Source organism: Camellia sinensis, chromosome 5 (assembly GCF_055761805.1).
Source record: "Camellia sinensis isolate YWXY chromosome 5, ASM5576180v1, whole genome shotgun sequence".
In the NCBI taxonomy this organism is placed as follows: Eukaryota; Viridiplantae; Streptophyta; class Magnoliopsida; order Ericales; family Theaceae; genus Camellia; species Camellia sinensis.
Window position 1 is genome coordinate 120,494,150 of NC_138965.1, and position 22,444 is coordinate 120,516,593.

The window sequence follows — 22,444 nt, forward strand, 5'->3', positions numbered from 1 at the left end:
ACCAAAACTAGTTGCCCAGATTTTTGGCCTGTACGCTCGAGCGGAGGTGTTGGCGCTCGAGCGTAGATTACATCCATCCAGTATCTTGTTGTGCAGTGTTGTGAGCTCGAGCGTAGGGTTGGGAGCTCGAGCGGAGGCCTGGTTCTGCAAAAGTGCTGGGCGAGTGCATTCTGCGCTCGAGCGGGAGGTTGGCCGCTCGAGCGGAAGTCTGTGAGTGTACGCTCGAGCGGGGTGTTTTACGCTCGAGCGGAGACCTGGGTTAAAGTCCCGAAATTGTGACTTTTCAAATCACTTTTTCATTTTCTCTTCTCTCTCTTACTTTTCCAAAATCACCATTGTTGAGCCTCTCACTCTAGACTCTACCTTCTCTCTAGGTTTTGATCTAGTAGGAGTGATTTACTCACCTTTGGCCTTTACAAAAAAGTTGTTGATCGTCGAGGGCTTCATTTTAATCTGAAAATCTCGGGTTTTGGAGCACGTTGGGTTTTGTCGTCTTCTCCTTTGGGGCTCCGAATTTGAGGTAGGGATAACCTACTCCTCTCTATGGGTTTTGTCTTTAAATTTTGGTATTTTGAGATGTTGGGCTTGGTTTAGTAATTTTGTGAAAGTTTGGGGCTTTTGTGTAATTTTACAAAGGCTGGGGTTTTATTCATAATAAACCTAGATGCATGTTTGGCATGAAGAAAATAGAATGATTGTTGAATCATTGATGAAAATGGGACCTAAGGGTTGAAATGGTAATTATGGAAAATGGCCTAATTACATTGTTTAATTAATTGAGATAATTAATTGGTGAGAAATGAGGAAATGAAATGTTGATTGAATATCCATTTGCGCATTTATTTTCTGTTTTAGAAATAACTGCTTGGGGCTATCGGTGGAGGATAGTCGAGATTGTTGTAGACAATGCTTGATGATTAAGTAAACTGAAACTAATCAATGGAATGTGTCATGGAACTTGACGGTTGATAGAATACATTAAATGTGTGTATTGTGTGATTGTATATAGAACCAATGTGTTTATATGCGTTATGTGTAGAGGAGGAGATAGGGGATGTACTCCGCGGTTTAGGGGAAGATAGGGGATGTACCTCTAAACCGGATAGGTATTTGGAGGAGATAGGGGATGTACTCCGTGGACAGAGCTCATATGCTTGTCTGAGAAGTGAAGATAGAGCTCATATGCTTATCTTTGTGAAGTGAAGTGTGGATACAGCTTGTATGCTTATCTGTGGATATTGTTGATATACATATCTGTTGTAGAGTGTGGATACAGCTTGTATGCTTATCTGTGGATATTGTTGATATACATATCTGTTGAGATTGTGGATATAGCTTTTATGCTTATCTGAATGTGAGATATAGTTTTTATACATATCTGTGGAAATGATGATAGAGCTAGCATGCTTATCTGTTGAAAAAGGGAAAATGAAAAGTAATTGGGACTTGTAAGTCGTTGACATAAATATGTAATTTATGTGATTGTATCAGTGTTGACCAACTATCAATTGCTAATGTTTTAGTCATTGTCCATGGTTGGTTTAGTGTATTTCTACTGGGCTGTGGCTCACCCTATATGGGAATATCATTTTCAGGTACAGGAAGCATGCCACCTCCAAGGACATAGCTGGGAGGCTAGTGGCGGACATAGTTTTGTTGTTGTACTTTTGATGTATTACATGTAATTGCAAGCCAAGGGCTTAATGTGTAAACGAGTTAGAACTCTTTGTTGTAACCAAGTGTTAACTTGGAAAGCTGTAAGCCCGTAGGGCATTTTGTTATGAGATTAACATGTAATACTTATGTAATGGAATTCTAATGAATGATAGAAGGTGGTTAGTTTATCTATCAACGCTCGTCTTATTTGTTGGGTTTAATGTTATTTTTTTTGAGGGCGTTACAACATTAGCATTTGATAAATGTTTAACTCACATAAACAAACATACACCTCTTTCTTAATCAATCCATATTTACAGATATATACATATATACATATATATATATATATATCAATCCTTTTCCGTTCCGTTATCCAAACCAATTCATAGATATAGTTCTCAATTCATCCAGACAGTCTATAACAAGACTACAACTCATGTTAACAATACTTCAATCATAATCACTTAATATGAGACTACAACTCATATCAATAATACTTCAACACTTCAATTCATCTACGTTATGCAAACGTAATCAATATTTCGGGACTTTCACCCTGGACACTCCGGCCAACTTAATTATCAATGGAGTCCACCCCCTATCTCCTCCCAAACAGGTTTGAGAGTGCATCCCCTATCTCCTCTCAAACCTTGGAGTACATCTCCTATCTCCTTCCAAACGACATACATATGCAATGTATTTAAACACTTATCATATACAATGATCAAGCAAAGCACATATTCAATGTGTTATTCCACCCGTCATATTCAATGACATACTCAGTTGATTAGTTTTAATTCTTCTAATCATCATGCAGTGTCTACAACAATCAAGACTATCCTCCACCGATAGACCAAAGCAGTTATCTCTAAACAGATAATAAATTCATCAAACAGATAAATGATCAACATTCTCATAGGTGAGTGATTAATCAATCCAACAACACCATTCAATCTCATAATTCCTCAATTTCATGGTTTTCAACCCAATTTCATGTTTCCACATTTTCCGGATTAATTATACAAATTAATCATTTACATTAAATTAGGGCTTTTTCCCTTCTTTTCTCAAATATTACTCCCAAAGCCAAATTTCATCAATCAAACACCATAACTTCATTTTAGGGACCACTCTTACACTTGGACCCCCTAACTTTCCCAAGTTACCCAAACAATACCATCTATACAAAATACATAATATCTATGTCAAAACTCATAGAAAGGAGTAGGTTATCCTTACCTCAAGTGAAGAGACCCAAAGGAGATGGTGAACAAACTCGAAAGTGCTCCAAACCCACAACTTTTCGGATCAAAATGGAGGTCTTGAAATGCTCTATCACTTTAATGAAGGCACAAGGGTTGGGTCTCACTAAACCAAGATCAAAATGTAGAGAGAGAGAGAGAGAGAGAGAGTTTTCTAGAGAGAGGAGCTCTCAAATTAGGGTTTTGAGAAGCTAGAGGGAGAGAGAGTCAAAAAAGTTATTCAAAATGGCTTCTCTCGGACTGATATACATCACAGTCCGCTTGAGTGTGGAATGCCCCGCTCGAGCGTCAGACATAGACTCCTGCTCGAGCGTGAAAAGTGTCGCTCTAGCATCGAATACACACTTCCAGAAGTTATGCTGACGAAGGTCCCCGCTCGGGCATCTGATGACCTGCAGGAAAAATACTGAAGACTGAAGAATCACGCTCGAGCGGAGGGGCAAATGTAAAAAGACCCGCTCGAGCGTGAAGGCCAAAATTTGGGCATTAACTATTGGTTTCTAAACACAGCCAACCTGTTTCAAACTTGCTCAACACAACCCAAAACTCAAATGCAAAGAATTAAACGACGGAGACACAACATATACAACAACAGACATCCATGGAACCGAGTCCAGAATACAATAACCAATGGAGGGAAAACCGGGATCGCTATAACAACCCCTTCAGGTAGAATGAATGAACTATTTTACCTATTGATTCAAGTCCAATTTCTACCGGGGAAATGCTACAATATGCACCGTTAAAAGGGTCTACATCATAAAAAAGTCCCGATTTTTTTTTATTGTTATAGTTATAATTTTTATAGTAAAAGTCTTTTTTTTTGGAAAAGAACTTCTCTCCAGCACTTTTCATAATGCAAGCATCATCCAATAGTTGATTCAAAAGCTACAATTAATGATAATGATTATATGTTGAATTGTAGCATTTGGATCAGCTGTTGGATGATGGCTAAATAAAAACAGTGCTAAAGAGAATCTGAATCCTCTATTTTTTATGGTAATAGTTAAACATTGTTGTATAAAGTGCATAGCATATACATCCTTTTTGGGTGTGCATGATAGCCTTTCCCTTTTAAAGAATATTATTAATTGAACTAAATTAACATAATGTGAAAAATTCATGGTTAAAACTGATATCATTAGAACTAGGACTGTGCAAAATACTATCCAATCCGCTACGATCCATCCTCTAATCAGGGATTAAATTTCAAAATTTATAATTCATTTTCGAAACCGCTCCTCTCCACTGTAATTAATACATATATTTTTTATAACATCTAATGAAATATGAGAGGTGATGTACAATCAGCTTTTGTGGATGGCAAAAATATCCTAGATGGTGTGCTCATTGCCAACGAAGTTGTGGATTGGTGAAAAGATCAAAAAAGAAAGGTTTGATTTTGAAACTTGATTTTGAAAAATCTTATGATTCTATAAATTGGGAATTCTTATTCTCTATGCTTTCCAATTTTGGTTTTGGACCTATATGGATATCTTGGATGAAAACTTGTGTGTCTATTGCAAGAATCTCAGTGTTGGTCAATGGATCCCCAACTTTTGAATTCTGTCCTGAGAGAGGACTCAGGTAGGGGATCCCTTTTCACCTTTTCTATTTAACTTGGTGGCTGAAGGGCTTAATATTTTGATGGTAAGAGCAAAAGAATTGGGGCTGTTTAAGGATGCAAAATTTGGGTAGATTGAGAAGGTCTTAACTCACTTACAATTTGCAGATGACACAATTTTCTTTTGTGAAGCAAACTGGGAGAAGGTTATGAATTTGAAGAGAATTTTAAGATTCTTTGAGATTATGTCAGGTATTAAGATTAACTTCCATAAGAGTAGTGTATATGGGATTGATGTATCTGAAGATCTTGTTGAAGACTTTGCTTTTAAACTGAATTATTCTAAACAGAAGCTCCCTTTCACATACTTAGAGCTGCCACTTGGTGCAACTCCAAGACGAAAGAGTGCTCGAGAGCCTGTAATTGCCAAATTCAAAATGAGGCTTGCATCATGGAAGAGGAAGCTCCTATCTTTTGGTTGCAGACTCACCTTGATCAGATCAGTACTTTCAAGTTTACCTATTTATTACTTGTCTCTATTTAAGATGCCCGAGGGAGAAGCAAGAAGTATTGAAAGACTTCAGTTTGCTTTTCTTTGGGGTGGTTCTGATCTTAAAAGAGAGGTCCACATGGTTAAATGAGAGGATATTACTAGGGCCGGCTTTGACATTTTGAGGCCTAAAGTGAACTCTTGATATGGAACCTCTCATACATTTAATATACATATATATATATATATATATATATGATCAAAAGATCATGTATTTAAATTTTGATCATATATATAATTATTAAAATTTATTTAAATATATAACTAAGTTTATAATAAATAAAAAAAATTAAAATAATGCAAGCTGAAGTACTAAATAAAAAGTGAACAAACCATACACTTAAACATCAACCTTCGTGAATTTTTAATTACAAAAATGCTAATCTAATTTGTATAATTCAACTTATTAACTAAATTATTTTCAATGGATTAAATTGTTAATATTTTCAATCTTTCTTGTGACATAATTAACCAAAGATAAAATTTAATCAATTTTAAATTTGAGAAGTTTATTTTCCCAAAAAACAACTGTAACTGGTACAATTAATCGTGTTCTATAAGCAATCCATCCATTTAAAAAATAACCATCCAGTAATTTAAAATAATTCACTATATCAATCGACTTTTTAGTTTTTCCAATAAAAACAATCATATATTTGTTTTAAATAATTCACTACAACAATCAACTATTAGTTTTGAATTTTCACCAAACTTTGTGGGGGTTTTCAAATTTAGGTGGATTTTTTTTTTTTTTTTTTTTTTTTGTGAACTAGCATAATAGCTGATAAAATTTTGAGGCCTTTTTTTCACTCAATTTTTGGGGGCCCAAAGCAGCGGCTTTGCCGGCTTTGGGCCAAAGTCGGCCTTGGATATTGCCGAAAGCAAAGATCAAGGGGGTTTGGGTGTAAGAAGGATTAGGGACTTCAATGACTGTTTGCTTGCAAAATGGTGGTGGAGGTTTGGGGGTGAGAATACGGCACTACGTAGGAGAATTATTGTTTGCAGATATGGTTCTTTTGGAGGTGGTTGGTTACCTAAACTGGATCCCAACATTAAGTATTCTAGAATTTGGCTAGATATTCTTCAGGTGGCTTTAAGCAATCCCAGCCTTAGGAATTTTTTTATGTCTAATATAAAGTTGTTGTTGGTAATGGGAATAGAACAAAGCTTTGGAGTGATGCTTGGATAGGCAATCAACCACTTAAGGGGGACTTTCCTAGATTATATGAATTGTCAACAAACAAAGATGGCTCCTTGAGCTTGTTTTTGGGAAATGAAGTTTCAATTGGGTCTTTGAAGCTGTCTTTCAGAAGATCACTTCATTTCTGGGAGGAAGAAGAGGTTTCAAGGCTCCTACACAAGTTGAATGCAGTAGCACCTATGTTGTTAATGAAGGCATGAGAGATGATCACACCATAATATGGTGGACTCTCTCACACCAAATCTATATTTATATGGTGGTCTTCAAACTTTTCGCAAGATGAAAAGAATAATCTGGAAGTTGGTTTAAATTTAAACACTAAGAGACACAATGCTTCATGAAGCATTGTGTCTATTTGTAACAGATAATAACTCTTGGTAAAGGTAGTCAAATTTTGTATAAATAGTTGGCATAGAGGGTTCTATTTTGCATTGAACACCAACCTACATTAACACCACCTTTTTGTCTCCGGATTATTCCATCTTGTGTGATAAACACCCTCACGGGTATTCCAATTAATTGCCATTGCCAAGTTAATCTTACAGTGGTATCAAAGCCCGGTTTACACATTATCGCAAATGTCGAAATACAGTCCCGAAGAACAAAAACTTTCCAAACTCTTTTTATCAAAAATTTAGAAAATAATTGACCGTCTATCTTCGGCATTGGTTAATTCCGTTTGTTTATTCAATCATCACCAACGTGTTATATACCTAGAAAACTATCCAAAGAAAATAATCGTTGGTGGTGCTATTGTTCCGAACCTTGCCGAAAGTGAGGTCGAATTATACCTTTGGAAGCAATTTTATAAAATATTTTTCGGTTCAAATTGCGTCTCCAAATTAGCACCATCTTGTTCTTCTCAGAATTTTGATCACAACAGTGAAATTCGTTGTAAAAAAGGCCAAATATTTGATCCTCGAAGTTCGAATTTCAGTCTGTGGTCTCCGACTCCAGTTGCCGGAGAAAACGACCAGAATAATTCCGTTGGAGCATCTGTTTTGAAAATAAATTCCATTGGGCAACATTCAAAAATTAAAAGAAAAGGCCCCATGATTAGAGTTACTGCAAGGAAATCTGTCCCATTAGGCTTAAAAATTAAAAAGACATTTCTTGGTCTAACCCAGCATTTGGCCTAAGTCAGCCAGGCGGAACCCAATAGCCCAAAGCCACAGAGCCAACCCAGCCCAGTGACACAGCCAGGCAACCCAAAGTCGTGGCCTAACACTTCACGCCCAGATCCGTGCGTCGACCGAGCGCCCGATGCTCCGTGCCCAGACCTGCATCCGTCTACTCCGTGCAACCCGCGCCCGCCTGACCCGCGTGTTGACCTGTGTGTCACACTGGTTCGGTCCCAACCAGTTCACCCGGTTCAAACCGGTTCAGTTCAGTCCTTGAACCGGCAACTGTCTGGTTCAATCGATTTTTTGGCTCGTTCTCGCTCATTTGAAGGTCGTTTTCAGTCATTCAAAAGCCAAAATTTCCAGAATTCTTGCAAGAATTTTTTTGTTGGTAATTGTACTAAATTTTTGGAAGAAATAATTAGACAAGGAGGCTATCCAAGGGTGTTACAGAGTAAAACATCCAAAGAAAAAATATTTAATAAGCACCGTTGTGTCCCTTGGGCTCGTAACTATTTTTACAATACTCATAAGCAAAGTATTAGGTTTAAAAGGCCATTGTGTTTTTATCATTCTTCTTACCCAAGACAAGACAATTGATGTTTTGCTTACTGTAGGGGCCGGCTCAACAACTTCAAGACTTATCCTTATTAAGACTTGTTGTTGACTGATTTAATTTGCTTATTTGTTTATTTTGGTTTGTAATATCCACATTTGAATTATTATTTTTTTTTTGTTGTAACACATTTTTGTTTTTAGTATGGCTATTAAAAAGGCCATGGATTCTTCAAGAATTGAGATACTTAATGGAAATAATTTCCGAGCATGGAAACGCCATATTTCTTATCTTCTTACACATGAAAAAACATTGCACACTTTATCGACTTCTAAACCAGATGATGATTCTAATTGGTTTCAAAATAAATGGATAGAAGATGATGCAATAGCAAAGACAACTATGTTACATAATATGAAAGACAGCATTATCCGCTTTTTGAAGAACATAATAAAACAGCAAAAAAATTAATGGAAGCACTACAAAGTAAGTATGGCGACAAATATAATAACACTCGTATGAGTGATAATGATAGTGTTGGTGATCATGTTAATCAAATGGAATTAATTGCTAAAGAATTATCCAATGTTGATCACCATTTGTCAGACAAGATGCAAGTAACTACCAGACTTAATAGTCTTCCATTATCTTGGGATCATGTTGCCACATCTTTAACTCATAGCAGATGAGAGATTTCAAGGGTGACATTGCCTGTACTCTTAGTGCTGGAAGAAAAAAGAACGAAACAAAGGCGTAAAGAAGGTTTGGCTTCTAACTTGTTGATGGCACAGTCTTCGTCACAACCACAGAATAATTTCCACACACCATTCAACAAGAAAAAGACGACTTCATTCAAGAGAAAATGGAAGAAGGGGTTTCAGAAAGGCTGGAAGAAACAACAAGAATGGCAAAAATAGCAACATCACAAGCATCAGATTGGCCCATGTTACAAGTGCGGTCAAAAAGGTCATATCAAAGCCATTTGTCCTCGGAAGAAGCAGAAAAAGGATCATAACCTTGTTGCCATGATAGTTTCAGAAGCAATGGTGCTTGAACCTTTATCAAATTCATGGTGGATTGATTCTGCTACAACTAGGCATATTGTGCAAAATAAAGGCATGTTCGTGGAGTTTACTGAAAAGAATGTTGGTGAACATAAAATGTACATGGGCAACAAGTCCTATAGTGATGTTTTGGGCATCAACAACTATCAATTCTCTATTAATGGAACTTCCATTGTGCTTGATGATGTGCTTTAAGTACCTAGCATTCGCCGAAATTTGATTTCAGTTTTGGTGTTAACTCAAAAGGGTTTTGAGATTAATTTTAGGTTTAACACTGTATTGATTAAAAAAGTAAGTGTATTAGTGAAAGGTGTAAGAGTGAATGACATGTACTCTCTTCCTATTGATAATAATAAAGTATGTATTTCTGATTATTTGCATGTTTCTACTAATAATAGTTCTTATTTGTGGCATTTAAGGTTTGGTCACATTAATAAAAATAAAATCTCTCGAATGTTTAAAAGTGGCTTATTGCCTAAAGTATGTTCCAATGATTTTGATATATGTGAACCATGTATCAAAGGCAAAATGACTAGCAAGCCATTTTTCAAACATTGGAAATCATCGTAATTACTCGAAATAATTCATTCGGACATTTGTGGCCCTTTAAGAACTAAAACTCATCGAGGCATGGAATACTTTATTACTTTCATTGATGATTATTCAAGATATGGACATATCTACCTTCTTAAACACAAATCAGAGACAATTGAAAAGTTTAAGGAATATAAATTAGAGGTAGAAAAGCAACTTGGTCGGTCCATTAAACACTTGAATAATGATAGAGGTGGCGAATATGAAGCTATGGATTCTTTCTACAAGGACAATGGTATAAAACATTTGTTTACAATGCCATACACACCACAACAAAATGGGGTCGCAGAAAGACAAAATCGTACTTTAATGGAAATGACAAGGTCTATGATGGCTCATGCTGATCTTCCTATTCATTTTTTTAGGGAAGCTTTGTCCAGCACTGCGTACATATTAAATAGAGTCGAAACAAAAGCCAAACCTCTAACTCCTTATGAATGCTGGCATGGTACTAAACCTAATGTTCAAAATCTCAAAGTTTGGGGATGTAAAACACATGTACTTATTCCCAACCCTTTAAGGGATAAATTGGAAAGTAAAACTTGGGAATGCAAGTTTATTGGCTATGTTGAAAATGAGAGTGGTTATCGTTTTTACCATCCTGAACGTGGATTAATAGAAAGTAGAGATGCTATTTTTCTTGAATCCACTAATCTTGTTACGCCTATTGAACAAATTGAATTGCTCTCTGAAGTATCTCAGGATTCTTCTCTTCCTTCTTTGTCACATGATCCACATATTCTCCCAAAACCATCTAATAGTAGAACAAGACGTCCATCTACGATTTTGAAAGATCATTATGTTTTTCAAGTTGAAGAACTTAATAACTTAGTAGATGATCCTACTAGTTATAATGAAGCGATGAGTAGCAGTGATGCTACGCAAGGGCTTGAGGCAATGAATGAAGAACTTAACTCGATCAAGAAAAATGATGTTTGGGAATTAACCAATCTCCCGAATGGAAGAAAAGCCATTGGTTGCAAATGGGTTCTTAGAAATAAATTCAAAGTAGATGGAAGTTTGGAGAAATACAAGGCTAGGTTAGTAACCAAGGGATTCACTCAACAACCTGGAATAGATTTAGTAGATAAACATTCTCCTGTTGTAAAATTTGCCTCAATAAGGATTCTAATGGCGGTAGTAGCCAAGATGGATTTGGAATTGCATCAATTAGATGTTAAAATAGCATTTTTCAATAGAGAATTAAAAGAGGAAATTTATATGATGCAACCTGATGGTTTCCAGAGCCAAGGCAACGAGGATAAAGTCTACAAGTTAAAGAAATCTCTGTATGGACTTAAACAATCTTCAAGACAATGGTACTTGAAATTCCACCAAGCCATTTTAGAAATGGGTTATGTTGTGAGTCCATTAGATCACTGTGTTTATAACTAGAAAAATGACGACAAGTTAGCAATATTGTCTTTATACGTGGATGACATATTGTTAGCAGGAAATTGTCCAGATATAATTATAAAAACCAAAAATTTCTTGGCATCTAGATTTGAAATGAAAGACATGGGTCTTGCAACCTATGTTCTAGGAATTAGAATTTCAAAAGATAGAAATTCAAAATTATTATATCTAGATCAAGAGAAATATCTAGACAAGGTGCTCAAAAGATTTAATATGAATAACTGTAATTCTTTAAGCACGTCTGTTTTCAAGGGACAAAGTCTTAGTAAAATTATGAGTCCTCAAATTAAGTCTGACGTTGAGGAAATGAGAAATGTCCCATATGCTCAGGCAGTAGGCAACCTAATGTATGCTATGACAAGCACAAGACCTGACATTTGTCATGCAGTCAGATTAGTAAGTAGGTTTTCATCTAATCCAGGTAAGAAACATTGGCAAGCAGTCAAAAGAATATTCAGATATTTAAAAGGCACTAAAAATTTGAAGTTATGTTTTGGTTTGTGTGATCTAGACATAAAAGGATATACGGATGCAGATTTTGCAGGAGATGTAGATGATAGAAAATCTACTAGTGGTCATGTGTTCTTGTTTGGTGGAATAGCAGTTTCTTGGTAAAGTAAGAAATAGAGTTGTGTTGCAAAGTACACTATGAAAGCTGAATACATAGCTTGCAGCACATCCGTGAGTAATGCGGTTTGGATAAAACGATTTGTTGATAGTTTAGAATTAGGTATACCTGCAAGACCGGGCAATATGTTTTGTGACAATCAGTCTGCCATCTCATTAATAAAAAGGGGAGCGAATAGCTCTAAGGGAAAACATATTGATGTAAGTTACCACTATATTCAGGACATAGTGGAGAGAGGTGAAATTAAAGTCAATTATATACCCTCAGAAGAGATGGTGGCCGACCTTATGACCAAAGGGTTGTCTCTGGAAAAATTTAGAGAACATGTAACTAATATGGGATTGAAAAATGCCTAGCTAGGTGGTTTAGCTACTTATATAAGAGCATAGTTGGATGACTCTAGGGACGCCTAGATAACCGATGTTTTGCGAATCTATCTTGCATGGGAACATGTGCTTGGTCAGGTAATAAAATGGAGGAACTGACAAGGTACGGACATCATAGTTAGCATGAGATATAAAAGTCGATGATATGCAACGTGCTGACTAGATGATGTTGTTTGCTTGATCAGCAAAAAGTCGTTGATAAGGTGTGTTAAGGAAAACCTTCAGGAATGGGCCTTAGAGGAAGTACTTTACAAAAATTTCAGCACAGGTCGACACATGAGGAATGTGTGGGACTAAAGTTGTCAATGGTGATTGGTTATGGACTATGAACCCAACATTGAAAATTGATGTTGTTCATTTGAAATATAGTGAATAGAAGTCATCAGGAATGTGTTGACAATGGGAGAACACATTCGTATGGGTGCGGTCAGATTGGTGGCAAAAACGTGCGCACATATGGCCAAGTCACGATCAGGCGTCGATCTATGAGGTACATTCATAGATGAAAGTTGGCATGAGGCAAAATTTTGGTACCGAGGTAAACATGCCCAACTCAGGTTTTATCACCAATATTATAATGTGATCAAGTGGGAGATGAAGGCATGAGAGATGATCACACCATAGTATGGTGGACTCTCTCACACCAAATCTACATTTACAAGGTGGTCTACAAACCTTCCCGCAAGATGAAAAGAATAATCTGGAAGTTGGTTTAAATTTAAACACCAAGAGACACAATGCTTGACACAATGCTTCATGGAAGCATTGTGTCTATTTGTGACAGATAATAACTCTTGGTACAGGTAGTTAAGGTTTGTATAAATAGTTGGCATAGAGGGTTCTATTTTGCAATGAATACCAACCTACATTAACACCAACTTTTTATCTCCGGATTATTCCATCTTGCTTGATAAACACTCTCATGGGTATTCCAATCAATTGCCACTGTCAAGTTAATCTTACAGTTAAATCATGATGATTATCTCAGATGGAATGACCCTTCAGGCCAATTCAATGTTGCCCCCCCCCCCCCAACCAAAAAAGGTATAATTTCTATCAAAACATCTGCCTTCTTACAAAGAATTGGTGTGATTAGTGCCAATGCTTGTAACTTGTGTATCTTTTGCAACACTAAAGTGGAAGCAATAGAACATGTTTTAATGCTGTGTCCCCTAATTTGGAAGCTTTGGTCTGAATTGATAGATTGGTGGGGAGTTCAATGGGTCATGCCAGGATCATTAAGTGATTTGTTTGGGTGGTGGTCTAGTTACATGTATAAGAAGTTGGAAGCTAAGATCTAGAAAGCTATATTACTTGTTGCACTGTGGTTGATTTGGAATCACAGGAATGAGTGTAAATTTAAGGAGTTGTAGCCAAATCTGGTGAGTCTCACTAATCTAATAAAAGTTAGAGTGACTATTTGGGTGAAGTGTAACTTAGGTGAGGTTTTTTATTCTATACAGGACTTTGTGTCTAACTTGCCTCTTATCAAATTTTCCTTGTTGACTACTTGCTACTAATTGTCTCGTGACATCTAAGGTGTATCAGCTAAGGTGAAAAGCTATTTGGACCCCTAGTCTGTGTGCTGCTGCTTATATTTGCTCTGTTTCCTCTGCTATAGTGTGCATCTAGTTTGGCTTTGAACTGATTTCAGTGGTTCTTCTAGAAGTTTGTATTGGACAAAAAATGGTTTTAAACCATTAATAATGTAGGACCCACCCATTATTTAGGTGGGTCAACATAACAATTTGTTTCTTATTATATGGTGAACAAGAGAATGTATTATGGTTGTTAAAACCATTAATGAGTGAGTGAGAAATTGACTCATTGTAAGGAGGGAAGTAACGGACCGAAGTGGGCTCAATCCAAAATGCACACGCACCGCAACTCCGCCTGAACTGGGTTGGACACAGGTTGGATTGGCACTTATATTTTTGAAAAAAAAAACCCCAAATTTTGAATTTCGGATTTGGTCTTTAACGATCACTTCCGCACAGTCACAAACGCGACTGTTGCTTGGTGCATGCTACGGTTCATTGTTTATATAATGGCAAAAGACAATCCATCATAAATATATAAAAAAGTAAAGAAATCATTTTGCCTCGAAGTCTTTTGTCTTCATCTTCATTTTGTTTTTTGTTTTTTGTTTTTTGTTTTTTGTTTTGTTGAGAGTACTTAACTCAAATTTGGTTTGCAGTACACACAGATTGTAGTGCTACTTTTGTGTGTAGGTGATTGTTTTATCTTGGAGACAGGACGTTCGTAGATCTCAAGCACCAGTGGAGAGGGCAAATTTCTGTTTAAAGACACAATGTCCAAATATTGGCCTCAATTACACATTTGTTAATTATTTTGTTTTTGGTTTACAGTACTGTAAGTATTTTCTATTATTTTGTTTTTGTTTATTTATTTTATTTCATTTTTGACATTTAATTAAATGAATTAATTGGGGAATTATTTTCTACAATTTTAAGACAGAAATTTCTTTTTCCTGGTTAAATTAATTGTTTTGTGACTGTTATTCCAATTTGTTTTAGATATAGAATTCAGTCTTTATTTTTCTGGTTTTATTTATAGTCTGTTTCATTCTAGTTTATGTTTTGGCTTGAAAAAAAAAAAAAGAAAAAAAAATTGTTTTGTTCTGATTTAAATAATACTGAATTGGAACCTTTCTGTTTTGTAAATTTGTTAGACTTACAAGTTCAATATATCCAGAACCTGAAGATTGGTTTCCAGTTTTATCTACCATAAATTTGGTTTGGTATTCATACATTTGCTTTTTATTTGCCTTTCATTTGGTGGTTGAAATTACTATTGGTTTGTTTTATATATATATATTGTTTGGTTTGTGTACTCCGTGTTTTACAAGTACATCACCGCATTTGTTTGGTTTTATTAATTTGGCTACTAGTTTCGTGGGTACTTTGGAAGGAAGGTATAAAAACCAAATAAATAAATATTTACAGTCCTTTTGAGTTTAGTTTTGAACGCTATAATTAAAATAAAATTAGTTTTCTAGATTTATTTATTTATTTATTGTTTTTTCATTGTTACATATATGCATATTTATTGTGAGATATCTTCTGTTTTAATAAATTTATTTATCAAACAGAAATAGTTGCTGAAAGTGGTGTTACGGGGAGTGGTGTTCCACTGCCTGTTGTTCCTACACCGGTTGTTCCTACGCCAGTTGCTCCCATACCAGTTGTCTCTCATGGCCCTATTTCTGGAACTGTTCTAGTTAATCATGGAGAGAAACCTGAAAAATTCAGTGGTGTCGATTTCAAGAGATGGCAATAAAAAATGTTGTTTTATCTTAATACACCGAATTTGGCAAGGTTTTTAAAAGAGGATGCACCTACACTAAAGGACGATGAAAGCGATGCTCAGGTTGTTGCTGCAGTGGATGCATGGAGACATGCAGATTTCCTTTGCAGGAATTATATACTAAATGGATTGGACAACACATTATACAATGTGTATAGTCCAATCAAGACCGCAAAAGAGTTGTGGGATTCCTTAGACCATAAATATAAGATAGAAGACACCGGAGCAAAGAAATTTGTTGTGGGTCATTTTCTTGATTATAAGATGACAGATTCCAAGACAGTGATCAATCAAGTCCAAGATCTTCAACTTATTCTGCATGAAATACATGCAGAAGGGATGTCTCTGAGTAAATCTTTTCAAGTAGCAGCGACAACTGAAAAATTACCATTTTCTTGGAGAGATTTTAAAAATTATTTAAAACATAAAAGAAAAGAGATGTCATTAGAGGATTTGATTGTTCGCTTGAGGATTGAGGAAGACAACCGTAAGGCTGAAAAGAAAAATGGACGTCATCCTATGGAGACTAAAGCAAATGTGGTCAAACAAAAGTGGACAAAGAACAACAATAAGGAAAGGAAGCATCCTGGAGAAAGTTCCAACAGTCAAAATTTCCAAGGCAAATGCTATGTATGTGACAAGCCAGGCATCGTGCCCAGGATTGTCACAAGCAACGAACTCAAGGAGGGAACATGAAGCAAAAAAAACCCGCTCAAGCTAACATAATAGAAGAAGAGAGTCTTTGTGCAATGGTTTTGGATTTAAATTTGTCTAGAATGGTTTCTGCAGTCAATTTGGAGATCAATCCCAAAACATGGTGGGTGGATACGAGCGCTACTCGCCACATTTGTTTAGAAAAAAGGTTGTTCTCATCATTTCAAGTAGTAGATAATGGAGAACAACTTTACATGGGAAATTCTTCGACTTCTAAAGTTGAAGGAAAAGGAAATGTGGTGCTGAAAATGACCTCGAGAAAGAAGCTAACTCTCAATGAAGTGTTGCATGTGCCAAAAATTCGCAAAAATTTGATCGTTGCTAAGCAAGGATGGTTTTAAACTAGTTTTTTAGTCCGATAAATTTGTACTGACAAAGAATGGGATGTATGTAGAAAAGGGCTACATGTGTGATGGGATGGGCTCTTCAAACTGAATGTAATGGCTGTTGTTCCAACTATTAATAAGATTAACACATCTTCTACTTATTTGCAAGAGTCTTCATGTATGTGGCATGACAGATTAGGACACGTTAATTATGATACTTTGCATAGATTAATTAACTTAGAACATTTGCCTAAGTTTCAAATAGATCCAAATCACAAATGTGAAGTATGTGTTGAGGCAAAGTTAACTAAATCACCATCTCAATCAGTGGAGAGAAATAGCGAGCCATTACTGTCATAGCCCAAATCCGCCCCTATGGATTAAGGTCATAATTGGCCAACAATCATAAGATTACCTACCGCCTCAAAAAAAAAAAAAAAAAAAAAAAAACAGACATATATTAGGGGCCAAACGAAAACAGACTTAAAAAAATTGTCCAACAAGCTATGCTTACATGGTAAAACAAACACTCCAGAAATGGTTTATAATAACTCACACATGAAGTCAAAATTAACATCTTATGTGTCCAGGAACTTTCAACTTGTAATCAGCCAAGCAAAAAGCTTATATGCATGGTAATCAAACATATTCACCAAGGTAACAAAAAAGAATCAAAAATAAAAGAAACAGAACAAAGTCTCATGCGTGAGACGTTCGAGTTGACTCCACAAAAACTCGACTCCTCTCATATCTTTCACTAGGGCTGGGTTTGGACATCTCTTTCCTTACCTACACACACATAAATGAGAGTGAGTGATAGCGCAGTGAATAATATCAAAATAAAGGAGTACATGAATGAAATTTGTAGCAGTCATATCATACGGCCTTAGGCCTATTCATGATTCTGTCTAATACATCAAACGGCCTCAAGCCCAAATGTATCAAAAGGCCTCAGGCCCAATTTGTTTGTGTCAAATGGCCTTTGGCCCATTCATTCAAGTCAAACGACATTTGGCCCAATCATTCATGTCAAACGGCCTTTGGCCCAATCATTCATGCCAAACAGCCTTAGGCCCAATTCGTATTTATATATGTCACATATCCATGATCATAATCAAATTCGTATTCAATTAGTCTTATGCAAAAGGCTGATTTATCTGCAATTCAAAATGCAAGCCCATAAGGCTCATACAGAAGTAACGTTTGGAAAATAACCTACTTGAACATATCTTTAATAAGATATTACCCACAGTGATCTAGCGGATGATTTGCCCTTGCACTTGACCCTACATGTATCATGAACATAACATATTGGGTCACAAACAAATCAATCCATTCTAAATTTTATCTACTACTCTTAGGCCTCTTTCTTATCCCCTTAACTCATTTATAATGTTAAATGCATGTCTAAGAGTGCTCAGAAATGAAAGAGAATGGAAAACAATCTATAGAACAACTTTTCAAAATTGCTGAAACAGGGCTCTCCGCTCGAACGCAATTTTGGTCGCTTGAGCAAACCCCTTTGGCTTGCAAAAGTTCTGGTTGCTTGCAATTTACGCTCGAGCGAGACTGTTGATGCTCGAGCGAGGAGTCATGCAAAGTAGGGTACGCTCGAGCACAGATTCCGCCGCTTAAGCCACCGTGCAATCTCTTCAAAACTTCTGGGAGCTACAAATTCACGCTCGAGCTAGGCTTTCCTCGCTTGAGCGAACAAGTCAAATTCTGAGTTTTCCAAAACTCTGTTTGGAGCTCAAATTCAACCCCAAAGGCTCCAAAACTTGCAAATCAATGCCAAAACACAGGAAAACATTAGGTAACATGAAAACTTAGATAATTTGAAACTAATTGACCCAAAATCGTGATCCATCTCCGAAATTTCCCAAATCATCTCAAGTTCTTCAAAACCCAAGCCAATCAAGTTATATATTTCCATGAATCATACATACATGTAACTCATTGACTCCAATTTCATTAAAAATGGTACAAATGATGTTTATAACCATGAAACTCAACAAAACTATGCTTGCATGTATGATTTGGTGCTCAACTCTTCATGTTTCATGCTCAAATGAACATAATTATGGATATACAATTCCAATTTCATTACATTCACTCAATTCTTGCTCTTAGTCACATAATATGCTTGAATTCATTTTGCTATGAGTTTAAACTCATGAATTTGAGCTCAATTACTCACCTAGGAGTTTTAATTCCTCCAATTATGGCTATTTCTTGTGCTAATTCACTAGTTCTCTAATCTCCTTGCAAAATCTTCAATGTTGAGCCCTTCTTCTCTCTAAATTCGGTTCTCTCTCTTTTTCTCTCTCTAGAGTGTAACTTCAGATTTTGAGTTCAAGAAATGGAGAGTTTAAGTGTAATTAAGCCTTTATATATGCTTGCCTAATCAAAACTTAATTAAGGCTAGATAATTGTGCTTAATTCGATCAATTTAATCTAATTATTTTGATACGAATCAGTTTCTAATTAAATTTCACCATAGACTCTAAAAATCAAGCTAAGCACAATAATATAGTCAATTTTAGTTTCTAAAACCTCTATGGTTTTCAATTTAAATTCTATAGTAGAAAGTTAAACAGATTTTCCTACGATGAACAGATAGAAATTCAAAAACACATATAATCATATAAATAGCACTCAAAATCATATTAAGCATACAATCACAATCATAATCAAGATTAATTAACATAATACATGATAGGGTTATCACAATCTTCTCCCCATTAGGAAGTTTGGTCCTCTAAACTTATTTTACCTTCGTCCGGAAACAGATGTGGATAACGTAGTCGCATCTCATCTTCTTTTTCCCATGTAGCGTCTTTCCCATAGTGTTCTTTCCATTCTATTTTCACCATTGGGATGGACTTATTTCTCAATTGTTTCACTTGTCAATCAATGATTCGTTATGGCCATTCTTTGTATTCCATATTCTCATCCAAAGCTATTCGGTGGTAATCAATCACATGAAACGGATCTTGAAGGTAACCCCTCAACATTGAGACATGGAACACATTGTGCATTTGTTCGAATCCTGGTGCTAAGGTAATTTTGTACGCAACTGGACCAAGTCTTTCCAGAATTTGAAACGGCCCAATGTAACGAGGTGACAATTTGCCTTTCTTACCGAACCTCAATTGGCCCTTCATCGGAATCACATGAATAAACACATGGTCACCAACCTCATATTCAAAAGGTCTCTTTCAAACATCAGCATAATTCTTCTGTCGGCTTTGTGCTGTCTTGAGCCTTTGTTAGATGGTTTTAATCTTCTCGGAAGTGTCTTGTAGAATTTTGGGCCCAAGTAAAGCCCTATCTCCGACTTATGTCCAACAAATTGGTGATCTACACTTCCTACTATATAAAGCTTCGTATGGTGCCATACCAATGCTAGAGTGGTAGCTGTTGTTGTATGCAAATTCTGCTAGTGGCAAATAATCTTCCCAATTCCCTTGAAAATCTAAAGCACACATTCTGAGCATGTCCTCCAAGGTCTGTATGGTCCGTTCTGATTGTCCGTTTGTTTGTGGATGGAATGCAGTACTGAATCTCAATTCTGTTCCCATAGCTCTTTGCAAACTTTTTTCACAATCTAGATACAAATTTCGGATCTCTATCCGAGAAATGGACACCGAAACTCCATGTAAGCAAACAATTTCATCAACATATATAGTAGCCAGTCTATAAGCATCAAACGTAGTTCTAACAGGTAGAAAATGTGCAGATTTAGTCAGTCTATCAACTATAACCCAAATAGAATCCATACCTCTAGGAGTTCGAGGTAGGCCAACAACAAAATCCATGGTCACATGTTCCCACTTCCATCCGGGAATAGGAAAAGGTTAAAGTAGACAGCCTGGTTTCTGGTGTTCAGCTTTAACTTGCTGACACTGAAGGCACTTGGACATATGCTCCGCAATTTCTTTCTTCATTTTGGGCCACCAATAACTTTGTTTCAAGTCTGGATACATTTTGTTGTTACCCGGATGCATAGCAAATATTGACTTGTGAGCTTCATCTAGAATTCTCTTCATTAGTTCTGGAATGTTTGGGACACACATTTGGTTTTGAAATCTCAATACTTCACCTTCAATGCTGAATCCTGGTTTCTAATTCGCCTCAAATTCATCAATTATTTTCTAAAGGAACTTATCCTCTTTTTGCCTTTGCTTAATTTCATTAATTATTGCTGGTTCAGCTGAAATGGCAGCTACCAATCCATTTTGTTCATGCAACACGACTTCAATCTCGGTTCTCTCAAAATTTAGCAAAATTTCCTTTTGTTCAGTAAGTAAGCAAGCTAAATTTCCTGTTGATTTTCTACTCGAGGCATCCGCAACTGTATTGGCTTTCCCGGGGTGATACTGAATCTGAAGATCATAATCTTTTATTAGTTCAAGTCATCTCCTTTGTTGCATATTCAGCTCCTTTTGAGTAAAGAAGTATTTTAGGCTTTTGTGATCCATGTAAACTTCACATTTCGCCCCATACAAGTAATGTCGCCAAATTTTTAGAGCAAATACAACTGCGGCCAACTCCAGGTCATGTGTCGGATAGTTTTTCCCATGTGGTCTTCATTATCAGGAGACATAAGCAATTACTCGTCCATCCTGCATTAACACACAACCCAGACCCTTATAAGACGCATCACTGAAAATCACAAAGTTTTCCGTACCTAAGGGCAATGTCAAAGCTGGTGCAGTGGTTAGTCTTGTCTTCAACTCTTGAAAGGTAGCCTCTCTTTCGTCAATTCACTCAAATCGTTGTCCTTTACGTGTGAGTTGGGTAAGTGGTACAGCTATTTTTGAAAAGTCTTTCACAAATCTCCTGTAGTACCTAGCTAAGCCCATGAAACTGCAGACCTCTGTTACATTTGTCGGTATAGGCCAATTCACAATTGCCTCTGTTTTCTGGGGGTCTACCGAAATCCCATTTCTATTGATGACATGTCCTAAGAAAATAACTTCATCCAACCAAAATTCACATTTCTTTAGTTTAACAAATAATTTCTTTTCTCTAAGTGTTTGCAAAACGATTCTCAAATGTTGTTCATGGTCAGGTCTACTCTTTGAATATATCAAAATATCATCAATAAATACTACAACAAATTCATCGAGGTAAGGTTTAAAAATTCGGTTCATAAGATCCATAAATGTTGCGGAGGCATTAGTCACTCCAAAGGGCATATCAAGGAATTCGTAATGATCATACTTCGTTCTGAATGCGGTTTTCTCAACATCCTCTGCTTTTACCTTCAATTGGTGGTACCTGGATCTCAAATTAATTTTGGAAAACACTTGTGTTCCCTGTAACTAGTCAAACAAGTCATCAATGCGGGGTAAGGGGTATTTATTCTTTATCGTTACCTTGTTCAATTCACGATAGTCAACACACAAGCGTAAGGTTCCATCCTTTTTTTTCACAAATAATACTGGTGCACCCCATGGTGAAGTACTTGGTCGAATAAACCCTTTGTCCAGTAGGTCTTGCAACTGTTCCTTCAATTCTTTCATTTTAGCAGTAGCCATTCTGTAGAGAGTTTTAGAAATAGGCTGAGTGCCTGGCACAACTTCAATGGTAAACTCTATTTCCCTGTCAACCAATTCTCCTAGCAATTCATCTGGGAACAAATCTAGAAATTCTCTAACAATAGGAATACTGTTCAATTCAACATTCACAGATTGTCCAGATAACACACAACACAAATAACCCTGGCACCCTTTCCTGATCAATTTACATGCTTTCATTGCAGATATCCAATAAGGTGGAGGCACTACCCATTACCCACAAACACAATTTCTTCCTGCTCCGGTGGTTTAAATACAACCCGTTTCTATAGCGATCCCGGATTTACCCTTGTTGTACAGTGATCCGGACATGTGTCCGTGGATGTTGGCAGTTGATTATTATCTTGTTTACATCCTTTTTACTTCGTATTTGAGTTATAGGATGTGTTGGGTAGGTTTGTTACAGGTTGGTTGAGATTAGAAACCAAAACTAGTTGCCCAGATTTTGACCTGTCCGCTCGAGCGGGGGTTTTGGCGCTCGAGCGGGAGTTTCA

General features: G+C 36.4%; 1 protein-coding gene across 1 annotated transcript; it reads left to right on the top strand.

The window, feature by feature from the left end:
* Window positions 1–15,304: 15,304 nt before the first annotated feature.
* LOC145791652 (uncharacterized) lies at window positions 15,305–16,024 on the top strand. The gene has a single exon (XM_082872042.1). It carries the CDS (start codon window positions 15,305–15,307, stop codon window positions 16,022–16,024), a length of 720 nt encoding a protein of 239 aa, XP_082728168.1.
* The last annotated feature ends 6,420 nt before the right edge of the window (window positions 16,025–22,444 follow it).

What these genes read in the sequence shown, in the direction of transcription:
- LOC145791652 (XM_082872042.1), top strand. Translation starts at nt 15,305, where the DNA reads ATGTTGTTTTATCTTAATACACCGAATTTGGCAAGGTTTTTAAAAGAG.